At 41.3% G+C, this 23,226-nt stretch overlaps 2 protein-coding genes across 2 annotated transcripts; one reads left to right on the top strand and one right to left on the bottom strand.

Moving 5' to 3' along the window:
• The first annotated feature begins 492 nt into the window (after window positions 1-492).
• gtf2f2b (general transcription factor IIF, polypeptide 2b) lies at window positions 493-16,400 on the top strand. The gene is made up of 8 exons (XM_072685946.1): window positions 493-561; window positions 670-743; window positions 841-859; window positions 1,296-1,440; window positions 14,296-14,377; window positions 14,487-14,586; window positions 14,660-14,803; window positions 16,152-16,400. The coding sequence occupies exons 1-8, from the start codon at window positions 493-495 to the stop codon at window positions 16,284-16,286; spliced, it is 768 nt and encodes a 255-aa protein (XP_072542047.1). The 3' UTR covers window positions 16,287-16,400.
• Window positions 7,623-9,124, bottom strand: kctd4 (potassium channel tetramerization domain containing 4). The gene has a single exon (XM_072685945.1). It carries the CDS (start codon window positions 8,957-8,959, stop codon window positions 8,183-8,185), a length of 777 nt encoding a protein of 258 aa, XP_072542046.1. The 5' UTR covers window positions 8,960-9,124; the 3' UTR covers window positions 7,623-8,182.
• Window positions 16,401-23,226: the final 6,826 nt, after the last annotated feature.

Raw genomic sequence — 23,226 nt, 5'->3', positions numbered from 1 at the left:
AGACCTTTGCTTGACAGCGACAGTATATATGGACATAATATGTTTTAATTTAGATATCATGCTGTTTCCATATAACAACAAATATGAAAATGGAAAACTTCCCACACAGATTGTCTTTTTTAGGACAAATAAATGTGTTTGTTTGTTGACACATTTTTTTTCAAATGAGTCAAAATAAAGTTTTATACTGAATATTGTATATATTATACATTATATATATAAATGTTATATATTTAATATATATATATATGCCAGCTTTTTTGTTTGATGTTTGATGAAATACCTCGAATAATATATCTGCCATACACGTAGAGATGTAAATTTAACAAAAAGGTCTCTACATAGACTGTATATGGCAACAGCAGGCGAAGTATAGGACGAAGTCATTATTTGTAGTTCACCAGAGCGGCCACTAGGTGGGAGTATGCGCTGCTCCCTGGCGCTTTTTAATCTTGTCCAGTGGTGGGTGGAGGTGAGAGGCAGGGTGCAGCCATGTCTGAAAAAGGCCAAGATGTCGATCTAACAAGAGCCAAACAAAATACTGGTGTTTGGCTGGTAAAGGTTCGTGATATGTTAAAATTTGTTTTGCTGGATAGTTTAGGTATATACAGCCGGGTACAGTTGCTGCACAAGAATGTATCTGAATAAATGTGAAATATATTTTAATAGGTTCCTAAGTATCTTGCCCAGCAGTGGGGGAAAGCAACTGGACGAGGAGAAGTTGGCAAACTTAAAATAGCTAAGTAATCCTAATCCCCAGTTTACCAGGTCTACCCTTGCTTTGACTCATCTCAGACATTTTTAAAGTCCTTTAACAACCCTTTCATTCATCCTCTCAAGGAACCAAGGAAAAACAGTGGTAAGTGCTTAAAGGCCTGGTACTTAAGGAACCAGTGTCATGCTTTTAGGAGTGCAGGGAGAGGTACTAGCCTCAGGCCCTGTGTATTGACCTAAGACTGAATGTTGCAATGATCTCTATGGATGGTATAATCTGTAAAACATTGTATTACTCAGCAGGTGGGTTATATAACACAGCTGAGGTAAACTAAATAGCTTTAAAAATAAATAAATAAATAAATAAAAAAAAATAATAAAAAAAAGGGAAAAAGCCAGAGCTTGGCTTTAGAGCTCTCCAGTTTGCCACATGATGTCACCATTGATTATTAGCGTAGGAGTAGCCTATTGAAACAATATTTTAACACTTAATGCTTTGTAAAATGCATTTGAGTGCCCTGCAGCACACTTCCCAAACTAGCTGGATAGCATTTTTTCCTTTCAATTTTTGTGTGTCTTAGGTATCGTTCAATCTCAATGAGGACCTGACCGTGGTCGAGAGCTCGGGGGAGAAGGCCTTGACTGTGCGAGCCCCCAGAGAACATCCCTTTACCATGCAGTCGGTGGGGGGGCAGGTTTTGGCTGTCTTTACAGAGAGCTCCTCAGGTGAGCCTTGAGATCCAACTTTTCTGCTTTTTTTTTTTTTTTTTTTTTTTGCCTGTACATAGATATGTCAGAGTGTTTCAGTGTTTTATTTTTCTTCCAATCCTCCTGAGAGTTCATACCTACCTTGTCAGAGTAGCCTACACAATAGGTGAGTCTTCTATCTTCAGCTTGCTGGTACTGCTGTATCGAACAGCAGGGGAGCCTTTAAGGCACACTCGCATGTCAGTTGGCTGAGGCTCAGCACAGAAACATGGCCTCCGTTGTTCTGAACTCCAAGGACTCCTGAAGCCTTAGGAATGCCTGTCTCCATCTACAGTTTGCTGTAACAGGCAAATGCATCACAACTTGCACAAAGAAATCTCAGCTTGCTTGAATCATTTGTTCAGTGGCAGTCTGGAGGGGATTGAGGTTTGACGTAGGTTTGATCACTTCCTTTGTCGCTAGGTTTTGTCCCTTTTGATGGAAAAAGGCGAGAGTGCGTGGTTAATGCACCAAACCAACCATTCCTGTTGTTGCTTTGGCGAAAACACAGAAGACATTGTAATGCACTGAAGTACTAATGTGGGATTGAGGATTGGTGGGGGACGCATCTTAAGCTTAAATGTTACATTTTCCCATTAGCGTCTGAATACAACGCCAGCGAACTGTTGAATTTCTGTTGTACTTTTCGATGCTTTTGTTCCCGTCGCATATGATATTTTTTTTTCCCTCTGTCTGCCTCGCTCTTGCAAGCCGCAGGTATTGATTAAGTGGTTGCTAAGCAACAGGTTGGCCACAGAAGTTGGCAATGAATAGAGGCTCTACCGTGCAGTTAAAAGCTTTCTCTGGGCTGTGGGGGTGGAAAGAGAGGGGGAAATCTTTTTTTTCGACGCAAGTTATGAATTGAGAGAGTTCAGGGTGAAAAGCACTCCATCAAATGCTAGAGCATAAACACTTGGAGCTGCCAAACACTCTGAGAATTTCCCCCAGAACCTGCAGATAAATGCTGCCTTAGTGTAATAGAAGTAAACAGTTTGCACAAGTTTTCTTTGCACATCAAAAACTACCCCGAAGTCTAGCATGGTAAATTATAGTCAGCTTGTATTGTTGCAATACACCGATCTCCGCCTCTACCCTGCTGCGCAGTTGAATGGACTTGAATAGGTCTGCATTTATGCTGGTTTAGCTGTAGACAGTCAGTTTGCAAGCATTTCCAGGCCTGTCTTTGCAGCTCAGATGCATTAAGTGGTTAAATTGTGTTTAAAGGAGATGTAAAATGCTATGAATGTTAAATGCTGTCTTGCTGAAATGGTTGTCCAATAGCATCAGCATTTCTTTGGCAGGAGAAATGTTTCATTACTATGTCACCAGCTTGTACTGTTGCCATGCAGTCTCAGTTTACATAACCCCTTGGCCTCCACGTATTAAGTCTTTCAGACTATTTATTTCTAATCTTCCCTTGTCGCGTGGGTGTAAAAAGCAAAAAACAGATCCTTGATTTAGAGCCCTTATTCAGGATGTTGACATCAGTGACCCATTGTCTCTCAAAGCTTGTAATGCATGTGTGAGCATGTTCGTGCAGTACTATTGTTGTTATCCCCACTGCCACCGTATACTCTGTCCTGCCTTTCTGTGGTAGTTTTAAATCAACAGGTAGATTACAGGAACCAGGCCTGAATGACTGCTCACAGATGAATTCAGCATTAAACAGAGTTGGAATTAGGAAAATTTCAAGTGTATTTTTGGGAGCCCATTAAAAAAAGGACAGAGAAAAGTGAGCTTTTTCCTTTCACTGAAGTGAGCAGGCTGTGTGGTTTGAGTGCGTATGATGAGAGGGCGTTGGTGAATGGAAGGGCCGCAGAGACTTTAATAAGGTGTCAGGGTCAAAAGTGAGATTCACTGCTTGTTAACAGCGCGGCCTCTCTTGCAGTGACAGGTAGGCTGGAGAGTCAACTTACCTTGACTCACGTAGGCGCATACAGCCTGTTGCTAGGTCAGACCTCAGAGAAAAACAGTATGCAGACACAAATGCGCACACACATCCTCATAGCCTTGGAACTACAGTATTTATTTGAAAGGCCGGGTATTGAGAATGAGACCTAAAGTCATAAATGATGCTGCACAGTAACACACATTTTCATCAGTGGTCTAAAATAGATTGTTGCTTTTCAGCTCATACAAAGGAGTCACATGACTAAGATAATCATCGGAGCGCCTTTGTCCTTTTTTTTTTTTTTTTTTTCTTTTCCCCCACTCCTCTCTCAGCAATATATATATATTTTTCTCTCAATTATTCTGTGTTTGGAGAACAGCATGAGCCTGAAGCATGTTTAGAGAGGTAAACATGAGTCATAGTAGCTTATCAGAGACACTGTACCAGCATGTAGACATCCTTAGTGGCAGCTTTGTTGCTCTGTTCATGCAGGTTGGGATGACATCTTCCCATCCAGCTGCAGTACTTAACCATACATGCTTAAAAGTAAAGGTGCTTCATACAGTTCTGTGAGCGGTGCTGTAGAAGAACCACTTTTGGTTCCATAACGAATCATGTTTGGGACCATGCTTAGAGAACCTGTATGTATGTATGTATGTATGTATGTACGGGTGTGAATAATCTTTTAACAACGTGAAGGTTCTTTGCACATGGTATTTGAAATTAGAAACATGGGGTGTTGTTTATCCACTGTTCTTAAGAAGACATAGCTCATGTAACTCGTGCAGTTTTCACAAAGATTTTGACGTTCACAAATATGAAGACCTATTTGAGGTTTGTTCAATTTACAAAGCCAGTGGGGGGGGCATCATTATAAGGGCATAACTATGAACAGTTCATGAATCTAAAGAATATTCTAGAACGATTGTCTTGAATGAGGCCCAGGGTTCTTTATGAAAAGTGGTTCTGTGGCATCGCTGAAAAGAATTTGGAGCACCTTTTTATTTTAAGGAGTGACGCTGACACTGTAGCCTGAGGATCGCAATTTCAAATCCTGGGTCATGCTGTTTGTGGCCCTACTCTCTTTAAGTGGGTAGCTCTGATGTATCAGAGCTGGGGATCTGGCACTTTCCTCCGAGTGGGTCGGCTGCCTAGTGAGGCTGCGGTGGCAGCAGTTCAAAAAGAGTCTGTGGCTGATTTCACATTGTGAATTTCCCCACTGCGGGACTAATAAAGGACTATCTTATCTTATCTTATCAGGGCATGTGCTTGTCCTCACCCTCCTAGTCTTGGGACCATTTCAAGCGGGGAGGTTGGGTCAGGGGTGTAGTCCTGGTGAGTTGGTGGGTTAATTGGCTCAGCAAGAAATGCAGCAGTATCTTTGTTTTTTTTCTGGTTACGGAATCACTAAATGATATTAAGTTTCGAACAGTCAGTCTTTGAGCGTTAATTAACCTCACGTCTACATGAGCGTGTCCAAGTCACATTGTGATCGAATTACGATCAAATCATGCAAACCATATTTTGAAGTGTCCAGAGACAGATCTCAGCCACACATGTTTTTTGTGATCGGATTCTGTCAGGCACTATACAGTGTCCTGGAGCAGGACAGTTATAATGAGAAATTGTTGTTTATAGGACATAAAACAATGTAAATGATGTACATGTTGGTATGTTTTTTTTTTTACACAAGAAAGTAAAACCCTCTGGTCACCCTGGGGACCCATTTTAATGATAAATGTAAACAGACTCCAGTCTAAGTAGATTCAGATATAAAACCCATGTTAATGCTAGATGTAGACAGGGCTGCTGTGACTGCTGCATTGCAGTTAGATTGAATCACTACAGGCAAGATTTAGGCATTTTAGGATGACCTTCGTTGCAGGGCATTTCATTTATTTCTATCAAAGTTTCTTCATTAACATCTCTGTAAAATTGCTATGGATTCAAATAAAACCAAGCAGAGCAGGGTTTAACAAGTGCAAGTGGGTAGTTTGGTTGCTTTTGAAGTACAGTCCATTATCTTTGAGGGCTTGTGTGTTTCACACCAATCCTCTTCTCACCCATCCACCACTGCACATTATTAATGCAGAACACAGACTGTGGTGTCAGTTGCAGCCTCTTCTTTGTTTTATACATCTTGTTAACATCACAGCATGTGATCTGTTTAAGATTCTGATGCCTCTGGTGTTTAAAACTGTGCTTAAAAATAATCAGCCTCTGTTGAGCTTTGAACCGTTTGAGAGTTTCGACAGAATTTCATAAGTATGTTTAGTATTGATGCAAATCCTGATTAAACTCTCTCTCTCAACCATTCACAAATTCCAGGAAGTTGAATGTATTGTTTTTGTTTTCATGAAGGGATAAAAAAAGACTGTACAATGGTGTATGAGAGATGTGATGTGTAAGGAGTTACACTGTGTCTTTCCAGGCTGGCGACAGAGGTTTATTCCTGGAAAAGAAACGGTAAGATTTGATTGAAAAATCTTTAGGAGCTTCAAATTAGAGTTAATTATAGGGGACGCTTAAACCCGTACATGCTGTTCCCCCAAGTGCCCTGTCAGCATTTCACTGAATGGAGCTCTAATTGAATTTGTCCTATGTCCCACCTGTGTTGACGGATAGGTTTCTGCTGTCTTTCCTGTGACTAAGATGTTCAGTTTTAATGCACTATAAGTTTCAGATACCTATTAGAATGCATGTTGCCGATTGAGGGTCTTTTAAAATGCCATCTCTTTGAAACGAGGGTACGGTACTTGGTTGTATTGTGTTTTTGTATGTCTGTATACTTAGCAACAGTGCCTAGTTAATTACGGCTCTGAGATTTAGCATTTTGTCAATGGAGATGTGGGCAGTTGGAATTCTGTGTATTGATAAAGTAGTGAATGAATTTCACTTATCTTCTCGTTAATGTGGTTAAAATGTATGAACAAGAATCTGATTCGTTCTCATTCCTCGCTCTGTCTCCATGAACAGAAATGGGATTGTGAAATTGGTCTGTCAAGGGCATGTGCCACCTTTAATTCACATGGTAGCTTGACCAATTATTCCGTTGGAGAGGAGCAATATTAGTCATTCCTCCCCTGGAACACTTGATGAGAATCAGCAGGCTTTTGTTGTAATGTAGGAGTCTCGTTGGCTTGGCAGCAAATGGATGTGAGACTAATCCATGAATATTTGAGCAGATAATGGGTTCTTCCATTTGAAATAAATGCGTTCAACCCCCCTCCACACTCCACCCCACAAGGTGTTAGCTGCCCGCTGCCTGTGGGTTAGAGATACATCATCAGTCACGGATAAGGGGCTAATAAGCCCCACAGTCTCTCATCAAAAATGAATGACCCTTATCTGCAATTAAAAATGGAACCCGGTTTGATGTTCTCGCAACAAACTGTGGGGTTGGGTTCTGATTCCATTTCCTTGTGTCAAGTATTTATTATGAATCATTAGAGGGAGAAGAGAGCAGGGCGGCTTATATGGAAACAGATGGATTGTTTTGTGTGGAGATGCAGTCTGCTCCATTTGTGGGTGTGATCATATGTCCAATGTTGCCTCATTTAAAAATTAGTGACTTTGGGTGGTGGCTGAGTTTAGTTTTCAGTTAAAGAGACTGAATCATCGACATGGCATTTTGTGCATTTTTAGATGCCTGCTGAATGCTGGCAGTTATTACATGTATGGCTAAAAAGAGATGTCATTGTTTGTCGTTTTCTGTAGCTTTATCTAGCAGCCCGAATTTGGAAGTTGGAACTAAGGACTGACACCATGAATTATAAATGAGCCACACATATCTGTAGCAGATGTGGTGCATTTTTGCATTTACACAGGTTTCATGTTTCTTTTAAATGTTGGCTAGTATTAGAGTGTTTCAGTGATAGAACTGAAAGCAGAGAATGTGTGTGAGGTACACTCCTTATTACACAGGCTCACAGACAACACTCTCTCTCTCTCTGCTGCTTTCAATTAGGATCAATGCTTGAGGAGATATTTAACAATTATTGAATTGTGGCTCTCTGTTTTTAGGTCAGGCAGAGGGTTGCAAAGACTTATTTAGGGCATGATGTAGTTTCTGTTACAAGCAGCCTTTACTGTTACCAAGGAAATGAATTATAGCTATGTGCACACTGGACTCACTGTATTTCATCAAAGTATATTACACAAGCTTGCTAATGGGTGTTGCTGTCAGTCTATCACAGTTTAGATTACTGGTCTACTAATCCAACCTGCAGCTTTATGGAAATGTCATTTAAATAAGTCATGTAGCAGAAGGTAGTATTTATAATCTTTATTTTGGAAAACATTGAATAACATGATGTTCTGAATAACATTTTTGCTGTCAGCTTCACTTTTTCACAAGACCAGCAATCACAACATTCCCAAAGGCGAACAGAATTTGCACATGCATTAGATAGTATTTCAGCCTGTTGCTCATAAATCACAGTAGTTGTATGAATGCACCTGTTGCCACTCCCGCTTATCTGTAGAGATTCTGTGAAGAAGTCAGAGGATAGAATGCTCTGCAGTTCAGAGGCCATGTCCATGTGCTATTCCTCTTCCTTTATAAAAGCCAGCTTTTGTCAAAATGAGGGACTATGCATGGTATACCAGATAAACACAATACATAACACCTCTTTTCACTTTTCAAGGCAGTTGGTAGGAGCTGAAGGAACGCAGAAGCAGAGTTACTTGCAGAATGTCCCTTTGTAATCCAGCGCAGGTCCTGTGCAGAGTGTGCTGGAGGCAGGGGGGGGATGTTGATGTGGGATGGGTGGTGGTGGTGGTGGTAGGTCTTGGCGGGTCATGTGGTTCATAGCGACAGTCCTGGTTGGGTCACTTGACGAAGTGCAGAGCCTCGCACTGCACCACCGATCCCCGGCTGCTGTCCAGGCAGGTGAGCAGACGAAAGCCTCCTCTCAGTGCCATCATCACCGTCTCCAGCTTGAGTGTCTCCAGCGTGCACAGGAACGTGCTGTCCTCCTTCAGCACCAGCCGCGAACCCTGCTCCGACTTGATGAAGTGGCGGAACTGGATGATGTTGGACGACACCTCAAACTCCTCAGGGAAGCCATCCAGGCGACTTTTGGAGATCTGGACCAGGCGCGCCTTCACCTTCTCGATGAAGCCTGTGTCGCTGCAGTACACCTTGAGGCCCTGCGAGCGTTCGTGGCTGTCCGTCACCTCCAGAAAGGCGGGTTCACGATGGGTGGCCTGTTGCTGCTCCCAGTCCTGCACGGCTTGGGACAGCTCGCCAAGTCGGTAAAAGTCGGCCTCACGACGCAGAAGCGCTAACTCCTTGAAGTCATCTGGCAGAATAAGCTCACCTGTTCGCAGGAAGTTTAGCACGTGGCGGAAGATTGGGCCATCGCGGTCAATAAAGCTGTTGCCCATAGAGTCGACGTGCTGCACAGGTCTCTTGCCGCTGGCCATCTCCTCCAGCAGTGAGCCGGGGTACTTGGCCAGCGTCTGCCGCTGCGCCGCGTACAGGTAGCCCCCCACGTTGATGGTGATTGTGCCCGAAGAGGGCTTCTTAAAGCTCTTGCTGGGCTGCAGCAAGTCCGGATTGATCTGCCTCAGTTCGCTCTCCATCCTTCTGAGATTCCATTCCATGCCGTTCCTCGAGCCCAGCCTGTCTGAGCGCGGGTGGGGGGGTGGGGGGGAGGGTGTGTGTGTGTGCGGGCGAGTGAACGAATAGGAGCTCAGCTGAGCGGCGCTGGCATTGAGCACGGGAGCACTAAGCGCTGCCAGCAGTGCTGGAGCCTTTCACAGCCCCACACAAACACACGCACATACATACATGCATACACGCGCACTTGCACGCACACGCTTACAGGAGGAGGAGGTGGAGGTGGAGGAGGGGTGTTAGGGGTGGGCTCGCCTGCGTCAGTGGAGGGGGCTAGAGAAGGGGAGAGAGAGTGCCTCACTCACTGCCCTCCACTTTAAAGGCTGGATTTAATCACCTCTCCACTCCAGCGTGCTCCTCCGCTTTGCTTCAGCAATTAGCGCTGCTCCGCTCTGATGAAAGGGCCTCATGAGCTGGGAGACAGCACGTGAGCTCACAGGAGTGGGCCAAATCACTGGGACCCCACTTAAATGCACTTTGCTTAAACCATACCGGTGGGATGCATTAGTGTTGGTGTTAAAAGTTCCCTCCTGTCAAAGTCTTTGCTTCAGAGGTCCATCTGCCGTCATTGTGTGGTGTAGTGACAATTGGCAGATTTATTAATAAACGAGGGACGGATAGAGAGCGGCGAATTGATGAGTTTATGTAAATGACTTGTTTCTCATCTTTCAAAAGGCATGAATGCAGTCAGTGCTGCCCTCCCTTTGAGAGGCTTTAAAAGGAGAAAGGCTGTCTCTTCTTTGTGATGTCTGCGTCCATCTGTGGTAAGAAGTGACCTAATTACCAGCTGTGGGAGCACAAGTTAAATGCAGAGCTTTTGATTAGCAAAAATACGCTCATGGTTGGGGATAAAGCGTGGTTGGTGCATAATTGACCGCAAACCATCTCAGACTGCCATACAAAGGATAAACACAGTACAGTACCACGTGACCGTTTATACACCCAGGATAAGGACTTGGTATTCTTAATATAGTGCCTCGGGAATGTGGGCTGACAGTGACTGGCAGCCTAAGCAGTATCTCGGTGTCTTTGTCTCTGCGGAGACATGCCTGTGTATATACACTGTTGTGTTAATGTGTCTTGGACAGTGTTGGTCAGCCATCTGAGACATCTCCGTGAGCTGTCCGCAATGACAAACTGTCAGTCATCCAGCATGATCAGTTTGCCCTGGGCCAGGAAGGCTGAGCTCGTTGGTGTCAACATGATGGCTGTTCTATATCTTTGCTGTCATGTAGAAACCTTGTACCTCTGCATTTTGCTGTATTTTATTATTTAAAATGAAATGTATTTTTCTTACATTGTCAGGATTTCATGATGAATGGACCAATAGAAATGCTCCAAAATGAAATTCTTAAACTCTTTTTACATCAAATTCCATTGACCGTTCGTAAGGTTGTTGGTTTTGAGAAGCTATGGGTTGCGTACAGATGATGCACAATATACAGTGGCAGCAGGGCTATCATTTCTATGGTACGTTTACAGTATGTTAAGTATATACACTGTGGGACATTGCAGTAATTTGTAAGTCCTCTAGATACATGTGTTTTGAGAGCATCATTAGCATAATTCTGTGCCTTTCAGGTTGTTTACTGTAAAACTAAGTTTGAGTGAGCAACAAGTCCTTTTTTTTCCTTTCTGCCTTGTAGGAGATGAGGTGGCGGTGTCAACACCATTTTAGCTTTTAAAATTAGAGTAGCTTTAAGATTTAGCAGATATGCAGGCCCAATAAGGCAATGCATTAACTGGCTCATGTTTGGATGAGTGGGTATGCTTATGACTGTACTAAATGTGTTTGTTTATTTAATTAATTAATTATTTCTTATTATTTTTACCACTAGTATGAAGGAGCACCTACTGTTGATTTTCACAGCAAGTGGTTTTGCATTAGATCTAGTATCATTTGTGTTTAAAATATCTTTTTTTAAACCTTGGCAATGGCAGAAGCATCAATGTATATCACTCGCAATGTCCTAGAATTTATTAGCGTTGAATAGTTATGAGTAATGGCTCATCAGGATGAATCACGTTCGACTACATCTGTCAGAAAAGACAATTTCTTTAACAGCCTGCCTTTAATGCCGTTATCTAGCTGCAAACGGAAATTTACTAAAGACAGAGAAATGTGATTGAATTGAAATGATTTTATCACCATTGTCATTTCAGTTAGAAAGTACACGTAGCACATAATGCCAAATGCCAGCTCAATTTTGAAAATCTTTTGGAGGATTCAGATTGTAATTATAGTGCACAGTCAATATGAACTGTGCCAAGATTTTCTATAAATGGTAAAACCGTTAAATTATTCGGAGTTTGCTGAGGTGTTAGCCACATGATTTGATCAACAGGTGTCAGAGGATAGACTTTTAGATGAGACATTTGCCATTTGAAACTGCAAATTACAGTTGAACACCGTTACATAACAGATGGGGGAGGGGAGGGATGGGTGGCAATGAGTCTTATGACATGCTTCAACAGAAGAAACGTTGGATGCATGTGGTGATTTCCTCTAACAATGCTGTCACTTTATTTTGAGATACTTGTGGGGTGGGGGGGGGGGTGTATTATGGCTTTTAACTGTTGTCCAGACAGTTTTGGGATAGCCATGTGGAAGCAGCTTTTAAAAAAAAAAAGTGAAGACACCTAAATCCATTACATAAAACAAATCAGCACAGAGCTCCATGTGAACCTTCTGCTCTGCAGAATGCTGTTGTGAAAACGCTTTAACAAGTGAATCATTTGACACAATTCCTAAATGTTTCATTTTGATGTGTAGCAGCAACATGGGGTGACGGGAAGAGGCACAGAGACGTTGTGAAGTACTCATTATCAGTGGTCGTATGCAGATGAACTGAGACGTCTAGGGATTTGAGCTGCTGTTGTAAGTGGGTTGGTGAGAGTGGGGGTTGAGAGTGAGTGTGTCCTGTGGAGGGCCTGGGATGTTAACGCTGGTGTGTTTTAAGCCTAGGCATAGCAGAACGGATGGGAACCTGTGAGGGGGCGGATGATTGACCTCTAACCCTGCCCAGATCTCTACAGTGGTTCGGCAGCCTACAGTCTTCCTGAGCGGCTCATGCCACCCCCAACAGCTCCATTCAGCACAGATGTAAACACCTCTCCTACATAGCTGACAGTTTTAGCATGATGCTTCCGTGATGATACTTATGTAACATTAAAGCAGGAGCAGGAGAAGTCAGGGGTTACTTTGGGGATCCATGGAGAAGAGAACGAGAGCTGAGAGAAAATCCATACTCCATGCTCCCTGGCACCCCTGAACCCTGTGTATACCCTCTGAGTAATCGCGATGGAAACGGATGCTTTGGTGAAGTTGTGAAACGCGAGTGGGTGTATTTATCAAGTCCCTGCAACAAGTGCACCCATACTCGTCAGTCAGTAATTGCTGATAATTGAGTGCATTAGACAAGTCCAGTGCTAGATTTTTGTGGTTATGATTGTGCTGGTTTTCTGTTGGACATAATCGGTGAAGAGCACAGAACATAGAAATTTGATAATGGTTTCACACTGAGAAACCATCTGTTTTTATTTATTTATTTATATATATATATATAATATATATATTTTGTGTGTGTGTGTGTGTGTGTGTGTGTGGGAGCAAGTTTTGTGAGAAGTGGAAATATGTGGAGCCTCGAAGGTCAGGTAACCAACCAACCTTTTTTAGAATATGCCAACAAATGGGAGGTGGCAGACAGCTGAGCAGTGGAATGGATTTCTGTAGAGGGTTCAGCAAAGCTCAGAAGAGTAGGATAAAATGCACCATTGGTTGGCCAGACCAAAGTGGTTGGGGGGGGAAAAAATCTCAGCTGAATCACAAGTTGTCAAATGTCAAGTTGAATTTCAAAAAGGGGCTCTGTGCCAACACTACAATTGAGGGTGCTCAGCTCTGAAAAGCATTGTCCTGCATTGTTGGATTCTTCTCTGTTAGTTTTGTCAAGTAGCACTATTTATTTGTGGTTTATGTGTCTGATTAAAAAGCTGGGAATTCAGACAAATCTAATCTGTACCTAAACAATTCAGATTACATACATTCTGGAAGTCAAAAGCATTGCTCAAAGGTATTTTTTTTTTGGGGGGGGGAGTGATCATGCAAGAGGGGGATTTCTTGCCTACATATTTCTTAATATAGTCCTACAGGTTCTCAATGGTAATTAAATCTGGTGACATCACCTGACACCTTCACACTCCTCAACCCTCTCCTTCACTTGAGCAGTGTGGCGTCTTGATTGTCAAAAAGGAAAGGTTGGTGAACGTTAGTGTATGAAAAGCCTCTAAGCCGTTCTTTCTGCCTGCCAGTATAAATTGGTACAGAGCAAATCTATATTACCTAAAAATTGTATCTGAATTGAAGCAATTCTGCTTTCATTCTGAAGCCATTTTGGGTCACTTCCCCAAACAGAGATAATTGCCTAAAGCTGTACTGTTTCTTTGGCCTGGAAGTGAAGGCATATTGGGTGAAGTTCATAAACTGGCAATTCTGTATTTTATCATAGAAAGTAAATTGAGGGATTAAGCTCCATCAAAGGGTACACTCCCTGTAAGTAAGCTGCCCCCTTCTCTGCTGATCAAATGATGAGGCCACATCTCATCTCTACACATTTATTCATTGGGCAAGTCTCAAGTGAGTCTTCCTGGTATTTATAGCATCCTGAAATGTTTAGGTTAGTTCTTATACTTTATGGATCATATTAAATTGTATAGAAACATTGGTTCATATAGAAGTAGTTTGGTTTTGAGAGGGGGAAATATGTAATCTTTTGGGGACACAATACAAATTATATATATAAATATATCCAATATTCATTCTAATTAGTTCTTATATTACAATTCATAGTTATCAAGTAATACTGAGATTTTCAATTTTTACGGAGTAGCTGTAGCTTATTATGAGTGTAACCAATTAGGACAGTTGTTGAAAAAGGCCCTTAATTTTTGTGTTGTATATCAGGTTATGTTAATTCTGTAAAAATCAGACGCAGGATTTATTTATTACCTTGGGTAGGGGGACATATTGTCCTGATTGTGAGGTATTTTTTATTGTGAGGTTGTGAGGTATTTTTTAAGCTGTTCTTATGAGGATATGTCTTTTTGAAACCCTCACCCTTCTTATTTGGGATTTGATCAATTTATGAGGACAGTGGGATCCATTATTATCAATACACATCATTGCATTAATCTGACGTAGACTTTGTTAGGTCTTTTCTCGAGAACAAGTTTAAGACTATTCGTAGGAAGATATTGGTAAATGAGGCACATTGTTTTTATGGAGAGCAGTTTCTTCATTCCCACTGCCTCCAATTTCTTCTCAAAGACCAGATTACAATTGAAGGCATGGTTGTACAGCGTGCAGAGTGCCGGCCAGCAGTTCAAGAGAGCTATGTGAAAGTAAAGAAGTGAGTATGGGCAGTAGTTAATCAAAATGTATTAACAAGCTTCTGGATAGTATTCTGTTAAGAACTGTAAAGAAAGCCGCTGCTCCTAACGTAAAGATGCTGTTTGCAGACTGCAGATTGAGGAATCGACCAAGCCTGTCCGACTGTCTCAGCGGCTAGAGAAAGCGGTTACCACCAGTTACAAACCTGTATCCAATCACTCTTATAATGTAAGTGTGTTTCTGGGTCTGTATTCTTCTGCACCTGCACATAAGCACTGCTTTACCTCAGTTCTGTGTGCAGGTGGAATATGAAAAGAAAAAGAAAGAAGAAGGCAAGAGGGCCAGGGCTGACAAAGAGAAGGTTCTGGAAATGCTATTCTCCGCTTTTGAGAAGCACCAGTACTACAACATTAAGAACTTGGTGGAAATCACTAAGCAACCTGTGGTGAGTCGCACAGTTTGTAAATCAGCCAGACACACAAAGCCTCACGGGGGAACGTTTCAAGCTAGTTATCAGTATAAATTAATTAGAACATTTTCATAGGCTTACATCACGAGCAGCAGTTCCATCTTAGCAGCTCAGTGATGGGAAGACGCTAACATGTATGGACTGAATCTGTATCTTTACAGCCCACCATGCACAGGCTTATGCCTCTGTGACTCTGCAAACCCCACAGCTCTATATTTATATGGCTATGAACAGGTGCCTGACGGGCGTTTTAGAAGGTGTCTAACCATTGCTGGATTTATAATTGTGGGTGGCACTTCTGGTATTTTTAAACAGAACTTTTGGATTGAAATGTATTTTTTTACTTGTTTACCTGAATATTTCCCTTTTCTGAGTCACTTGTTCCATCCTCTATTATCAGACTCCTGTTTTGATTTCAGGGGTGTGAGGGCTTTCCATTTCCAAACCTAATTTAAACTCTCAGTGCTGGAGGAGTGTGTGGATGTGAAATACAACCTGCGCAACTACAGATATCAAGCACTCTAAACTGGGGTGCTTTTACATTGAACCAAAACCTTCAGCAGAATCATCTGATCATTTGAGCATTTATCAAATATTGCATTAACTTGATTTTCGATCCCAAACCAACATGCGGTTCTGATGTTCTAAAAGACCTTTATTAGCAGAGCGTGGGTTTTTGGCACTAAATTATGTCTCAAGGAGCTGTAATAGCATGACCACTTGTTACTTTAACACGCTGCAAATATTAATACTCTGTACTGATGACATACTATGATGCACACTAGCCCTAGAACAGTTTGCACTCAGGTAGGCTTTGTGTCCCTCTCTAATTGCATTATCATTGGTAAGAGTGCTTGGTCTTCTCAAGGATAGCACCTACTTAAATGCGGTCTTGGTTTCTCTTGGTGCTACAGATGTAAATGTCATGGAGTTGTGTGACTCATCTATACAGAAATATTATGAGACTAATCAGGACGGAAGATGATTTCTGTATTTTAACCAAAATCTGTGCTAGCTATAGCCATCTAGTGGTCACCCTATTTATAGTTTCATTGGTCTGTTGGGTGCATTAACTCCCCAAGTTAAGGTTTAACATACTGTTAATGTTTGGAGCAGCTTTTGTACCTCATCATAAACTGTAGTCTAAAGCTATTAGTTGCTAAATGTTTGCACCTGTTGGTTCCTGCAGCTGGAGGTGGTAAGTACACCAGTCACATGGTTTAATAGTGGAATGTTAGGTCACTGTTGGGAGTTCCCTTTTTGTCTAATTATGTTTAGACTCATGTATGCCCTTCAATTTCTGAACTGCTCTAAACATCCACAGATCTACCTGAAAGAAATTCTGCGTGAGATTGGAGTTTATAATTCCAGAGGGCCTCACAAAAGCACCTGGGAGCTTAAACCGGAATACCGCCATTACAAGGAAGGAGAGGAGGAAGAGGAAGGAAATGCAGATTAATAGATGTGGTAGCACTTCCAAGCACACTGAAAATGATGTCTTTCAATTAATATACTTTTTTTTTTTTTTTTTGTTAAATAGCTTAATCCACATTAAAGACATTTCCTGCTTAAAGCTCAGTAGAAGCTAAAATAAGTCATTTGCAACACTAACACTTTTTCTCTTAAATAATTGAGTTCTTGAGTAAGCAGGTAGTGTTTATCAACAATTTGTACAAAAAAAAGATTAAATATGATTGTTATATTGGTATTAGCTGCTCTTTAAAAATGGATGGCAATTTTTGGCACTCTAGTTTCACTAGTGTTATTTATGTTGTCTTGCACACAGAAAAAAAAAAGAAAACTGTTGAGTATGAATGGAGGGGTGTGAACATCTCTTGGTTTTCAGAGTGATTTAATTGCAACCTGGTGTTACTACTAGCCAGGCAAAAGTACAGCCTCCACACTGGGTTATGTCACTTATTTATATATTTCAAAATGATTTTAGGTAGCCCCTTGGTATCGAACACTGCACGTGTGGGTGTGACTTGTCCCTTATCCTCAAACAGGCACAGTCAGAGAAGGTTCCTTTTATTGTAGAAATCCAGCATGCAGGATAAAGAAACTACATCACTAAAATGTCACCATTCTATAGTTTTACAAGTCTATATGCCCCTTCCCCTTTAAAGCACAATTCCCATTCAACATGCCTTCCCTGACTTCACCACCATCACGTGGTTGAAGTGCTAAATAAACTCAAGTTGACCCTACTCAGTTTATTTAATTGCATAGAGTCTTCAGAGTTTCTTAGGACTGATTTGAAACTTGATTAATTACAGTATGGACAAAAATAATCTGCAGTCCCACAGCCTGTGACATCCACTGAGAACATGGTGGTTAGTAGAAGGTACTGAATTCCAGTTTACCCCTGCAAGAGTTGAACGCATGAAAACTGCTGTTAAATGTGCAATTAGCAGAGTGTACAAAGACAACTGTGGTACGTTTATTCTTATTCAAGTTGTATGAATGTGGCTTAATTTAGGAATACATTAAATGAATAATACCTGCAGTTTTAATCTTCAGGCCATTACCGAAGATGATTGGTAATTCTCTTCAGACAATATGGATGCTCTTGACAGTAGTTGGAGAAGCAACCTTTCAAAACAAGGGGAAGTAGGGGAGGCATCCCATTATAAAATTGTTTAGACAATTAGTATTATTTTTCTTTTAATGAACATGTGTGCTCAGGTAATACATGCTGTAATAATTCATTGGCCATAGCCTCTTCAGATTTGGGTCATCCTTGCACACATGCAGATAATTCTTTGTTTGTAGCACATCCAAACATAGCTTTGATATTAGTAGCAAATCTCCAAGTTCAAGATTCAGAAGTCATGAATTTACACTGTGCGTTGATTTAGCTTGGCGACTGTCTAAAACCTTAAGCTGCGTTTCGGATTCTGACACAAGAGCATATTGTGTAAATACAATAGTTTCATTGGATGTGTGGATACAAATTGTATACCTCAGGCATAACTAGATGAATCTCCCATATCCACTTCACCTAGAGAAAAAAAAAAAAAAAAAAAAAGGCAGAACAAAGTCACAAAGGGCTGTTTATTCTCCAAGGTAACGCCTACTGCCAGAACAAGTACGCGCTCAGGTAATACATGCTATTAGGTTCACTGGTTATAACCTCAACATAAAGTAGTCATCATAGCACGCATTTCACTCTTGACATATTGCAGTCAACAGTTTTTAAAAGCGCTAGCTGTATATACAATGTGGGCATAGCAAATGGGTTTTATACAAGATGAGTCATTTTATACCTTACCAAAGCTCGTTCTGACTTCTCCTAAAGTACAGACACAAATGGCCAGATGGCCAGATCTGTTGGCAGTTTGGTACAGCATGGAAGCCTCCTCCAAGTTCAGAAAACATGCACCACCATGTAGCCTTTGGATCACTTGGTTCCTGGAAAGAAATTGCCTTGCAGTGAGTTTGTAGCTGAAGATACAGTACTACCAACACAGTTCTATACCCAAAACCCTCAGCAAACACATGGGCACCAGTTAGTGTATGTCATGTCCTCTCCAATGACCTTCTTACAGAACTAAACTCAAATGTATGTGTTGCACTTTTTTTAATGAACACAGTAAGCAGTAAGGAATTTAACCTCCCCCTAATAGAGACAGCTGCATGTGTGAGAGAAATGATATTATGGACTATGGCAGACTGTACTGTGTCTCTGACCTTAATCAAATCTGTACCCTGAAGCTGTACATACCAACTCATTCGGGAAACATTTTCAGTACCGTAACTGCAATCAGGATGCAGCCAGACTACTAAACATAGCTGATCTACTGTTCATCATTGCAGACCAAGGGACAAAAGAATTAATGTAGCAATTTTTAATTTTTAAGTGGGTGTTTAGTTCACTTTAAAAGCTTTCAGCCACACAGCTTATTTTAGGTTGCATGGTACAGTACAAGTGCTATTATGTATTATATACACACCAGTCACCACCTAATTACCTGTCTCAGTCGCCTTCCAGGACATGCTGGAGACTCTGTAGAAGCAATAGTCTCTTCAAATCCGCCGAGAAAGGGCACAGAGTCATGGGTGGTTCTGTGGAGAGGGAAGAAAAAAAAATGAATCCCAAAAAGGCCCTCTGTTTGAGCTCACACCTGCTGCTGAACAGATATGTGCTCAGGTAATACATGCAGAGTAGCATTTCATTGGTAATAACCTCAGCAGATGAAGTCATCATTGCACATATCACACGGATCAACTCAGTTGAGACTATTCTGAATCTGTAGAAATCCTGGTCCAGGGAGCACACTGCCCTGCAGATTTCAGTGTTTTCCTTGCTCCAAACACACCTTGACTACACCACTAGGCCACGCTCTCCATAGTTAATGCGTGTAGGCCTGTCTATCCGTTTCACAATCGACATGCATCCAATGTAAACCGCTTACCTGCTGGATCTTTCTTTTACTTCTTGTGGTAATTTTGTGACAGGCTCGTATTTTTCTACCACACTGAGCTGAACACCGACCGTCGAGCACACTCGTGCAGAAAGAAGGAACCACGTGTCGGGCGGCTGGTAAGGAAGCCCTGCGCGACGTCACCGCACACTCATTTTGGGGTTGCCAGGTATTCCAGAAGTCTTCATTGGGGGAAAATAATGTACAAACCAAATGTCAGTCTCTCACACTCTTCACATGCTTAAAATCCAGCATTTAAAGATTTGTTCTATGAAAAAAAAAAAACCTAGGTTATACTAGCTACTAACTATGCTCGTTTTAGGTTGAACAACAGCTGATCATTTCTTTTTTTCTTTCTATCTCCTGCATGTATGTATGTTATTTCTAGGTATTATATTAGTCTTGGTATTTCTGCTTTTACTTCATTTTATTTAATTAGTTAATTTTATCTTATTTGTATATTGTTTATTTTGAGCTTTGAGATCATATCCGCTGTATTTTTGAAGACTAGGCAACAGGGCTGCCGATTAGTATTATTATTAGAACAAGAGCGCCCTCATGCGGAAGAAATGTGATGGTAGCAGCTTAACCCTTATGTCGAGAGATTAAAAATTAAAACTGGTAATAATCAGTGTATTACTCGTTCTTTTTATATTCAGATGAGAATTGCGAATCGCAAAATTAAAAAAAAAAAGTCTAATAGTTTAGGTGTTTTTGTTAGCAAAAAAACACGGCCCAGAATCATTGGGCGCCAGGCAGAATCTGGACAGCACACCAGTCCATCGTAGAGTACCACATCCAACTAGTCACACTCACACCAGGGCCAATTTAGCATATTTATATTTAAAAAAATATTTTTGTATATTTAATTAGTTAGTTTGCATGGAGCCAGTTGAACTATAATAACACACTAGGTTCATTCCCAGACTGTGCAGGATTAGATACATCAGCAGTCTTTGTGTGATGACTGGATCTTTTTGTCATAAGAAAGCCTTATGTCCTAAAATGTCTGCAGAGCTTATGTCTCTCGTCTGTCTGTGTGCTGCACTGATAGCTGATTTTCCTATATTCGCTAGGTGGCGCTATTTAATCAGGTACCGAAAACACCCATTCGCGTTTTCTCAACAGTGCACGATATATTAGCAGCTGCGAGGAGTGGAGCCCATTAAACATGGCGAGAACAAAGACCCAAAGCCACGGCCTTGTATTCGGACTCTGTCTGTTTCTGCAGGCCTGTTCCATTATAGCCTCTGTCTCATTTGTGCAGCGATGATAATGATCACAACAGTGCTGAAACAATTTCCATACCACAGAAAAATGCAAGCCAGGGAAATTGTGCTTTGGGGGAGTTCGACCTTACAGAAATGATTGATGCTGTCCCTTTTTTGTCTAATTAGTGGCTAGTCTACATTAAGCCCTTTGCAACCAATCTCATTCTCCCTCAGGACACTAAACATTAAATAGGCCCTATGGTTTTAGAAGGAGTCATCTATAGGAATTCACCCTTTCGTATGGTAAGCCATGCCTCTCTGCACGAAATGAGCTGTCCTCAGTTGGCACACAAACAGTGGCAAGCAGATTAGGGCAGCACTGCACTGCTGCACTTGCACAGGGAGACTAGAACTTGGAAAAACATGTAAGAAACAAAAAAAAACAAAACTGACACTACGTTGTATGTGTATGTAATGGTGTGTGTGTATATATATATATATATATATATATATATATTTCAAAGTATAGTTTCCCAATGCTTTAAAACAATCGTTGTCAGCCAAACATCTCTCTTATTAAAACAAGACTTGTGGAGATTGCTCAGTCTATTGTCTGCATGTTTGAAACAGAACGCTGGGATCTTTTAATTGAATGAATTGCAGACTGAGTTTGGACTGATCACAAACACAAAATTGCTCTGAAGTCTGGTGTCTGTTAACAATTTCACAAACTCATCATGTTAACATGAGCTTATACACATCTTGAGACTGTTTGGATTCAATAAAGTACTAATCCTTCCACTTCTAAATAATACCTTCTGGGTTGTTTTTTTCTGTTTTTGTTTCTAATTGTAAAATCAAATATATATTTTTAATATAATTTCCCATTCCCATAATTTCCCATATATATATATATATATATATTGAAAACAGGAAAAATGGGTAAGCAAAAGGATCTGAGCCACTTTGTGCATTTTTTAGCTCCACTGACCATATAAGAGCACTTTGTACTTCTATAATTACAGGCTGTAGTCCGTTTGTTTCTCTCTTTTCGCCCTGTTCTTTAGTGGTCAAGACCCCACAGGGCCACCACACAGCAGGTATTATTTGGGTGGTGGGTCATTCTCAGCACTGCAGTGACACTGACATGGTGGTGGTGTGTGATTAGTGTGTGTATGAGTGGATCAGACACGGCAGTGCTGCTGGAGTAAACACATCAGCATCACTGCTGGACTGAGAACAGTCCACCAACCAGAAATATTCAGCCAACTGCGTCCTGTGGGCAGCAGCGTCCTGTGAGCACTGGTGACGCACCAGAGGACGACCAATACAAACTGTGCAGCAACAGATGAGCTTCTGTCTCTGAGCTTACATCTACAAACTGGGCCAACTAGGTAGGAGTGTCTAATAGAGTGGACAGTGAGTGGACACAGTGTTTAAAAACTCCAGCAGCACAGCTGTGTCTAATTCACTCGAACCAGTGTCACACACTTACTCACCACCAGTCAGTGTCACTGCAGTGCTGAGAATGACCCACCACCCGAATAGTACCAGCTCTGTGGTGGTCCTGTGGGGTCCTGACCATTGAAGATCAGGGCGAAAGGAGGCTAATAAAGTATGTAGAGAAACAGATGGACCACAGTTTGTAATTATAGCACAACATGCTCCTATATGGGAAGTGGAGCTGATATTGAGAATAGCAACAAGGAGGTAGTGTTAATGTTATGGCTGGTGTTTGTGTGTGTATGTGTGTGTGTGTGTCTAATTTAGTAATCATGTGTGGGCAGCAGTAATGTGTTTGGTCGATTATTGGGTGGTGATTGTGTGCCACTTGTTTAATGACACACGCACACACACACACACACACACACACACATGCACACACAGCCTTAGGAGATAACAGTAAAAGCAAATCAAATCTGCAAATTGCTGACATCTTCCTGTTCAACTGCTGAGCCAATTATCTGCTGCCTCTTGATACTGCACTTTATTGGGAGAGACAGGCAGCGGTTCCATTAAACCCAAAATGCTTAAACTCTGCTGTGAAAATGATTGGCTCTCAATTGGTGTTCATTTGCATATCCTCAGAGATGTGTTATATATGCAAATGCATAACTTAAGGAGACACAGAGGGTCATATGTGCCCAGCGCAATTAAACCATTCAGACTGGAGATCAGCCACAGTGTGCACTGTTTACATGACTGTCTTTATAGTTTAGAGCCACAACTTAGAGATGAACTTCAGTGTCAGGGCCTTTAAGCATGTGCAATATTGCATATTAACCTCAGCACAACTATTAGAAAGCAGGCAACAAGTCTCTCACTTTCCGCTGCGGTTTGCAGAGAACGCACTCTGAGTTCTCAGAGAAAAGTGCAGAGAAAAGATCTTACATTTTGAAATATTAAAGACTTTACAGATTTACTTGGGAGACTTTTTTGTGTTTATAGACCATTTTATGATTCTGTCTGGCAGTATTTATGGGAGTAATTTTGCTGTCTCTAATTGGAACATGAATATTTTAATGCAGAATGTAATTTTAATGACAAATGTATTTTTAATCTCTAAAGTAGCCTTTATCTCAAAATCAGCCTTTCAGCAAAATGTCAGAATTCTCTACATTTTAAAGTAATGTTGATTTACAGTTTAGTATTTCAGCTGAGAAAATTACAGGGACTGATAAAAGGAGTCACGTGTGTTTTTTGCTCGAGGAGGAGGATTTATGACAGAAGTGCAGTTGAGTTTTTCTAGACCTGGAGCTGATTG

This window comes from Salminus brasiliensis, chromosome 8 (genome assembly GCF_030463535.1).
Source record: "Salminus brasiliensis chromosome 8, fSalBra1.hap2, whole genome shotgun sequence".
Lineage (NCBI taxonomy): Eukaryota > Metazoa > Chordata > Actinopteri > Characiformes > Bryconidae > Salminus > Salminus brasiliensis.
The sequence above is the reverse complement of the archived record's forward strand: the minus strand, read 5'-3'. Positions and strand labels throughout refer to the sequence as shown.

What these genes read in the sequence shown, in the direction of transcription:
- gtf2f2b (XM_072685946.1), top strand. Translation starts at nt 493, where the DNA reads ATGTCTGAAAAAGGCCAAGATGTCGATCTAACAAGAGCCAAACAAAAT. An exon ending in CTTTACAGAGAGCTCCTCAG is followed by an intron (nt 1,441 to 14,295) that starts GTGAGCCTTGAG and finishes TTCTTCTCAAAG; the next exon opens with ACCAGATTACAATTGAAGGC. An exon ending in AGCTATGTGAAAGTAAAGAA is followed by an intron (nt 14,378 to 14,486) that starts GTGAGTATGGGC and finishes TGCTGTTTGCAG; the next exon opens with ACTGCAGATTGAGGAATCGA.
- kctd4 (XM_072685945.1), bottom strand. Translation starts at nt 8,959, where the DNA reads ATGGAATGGAATCTCAGAAGGATGGAGAGCGAACTGAGGCAGATCAAT.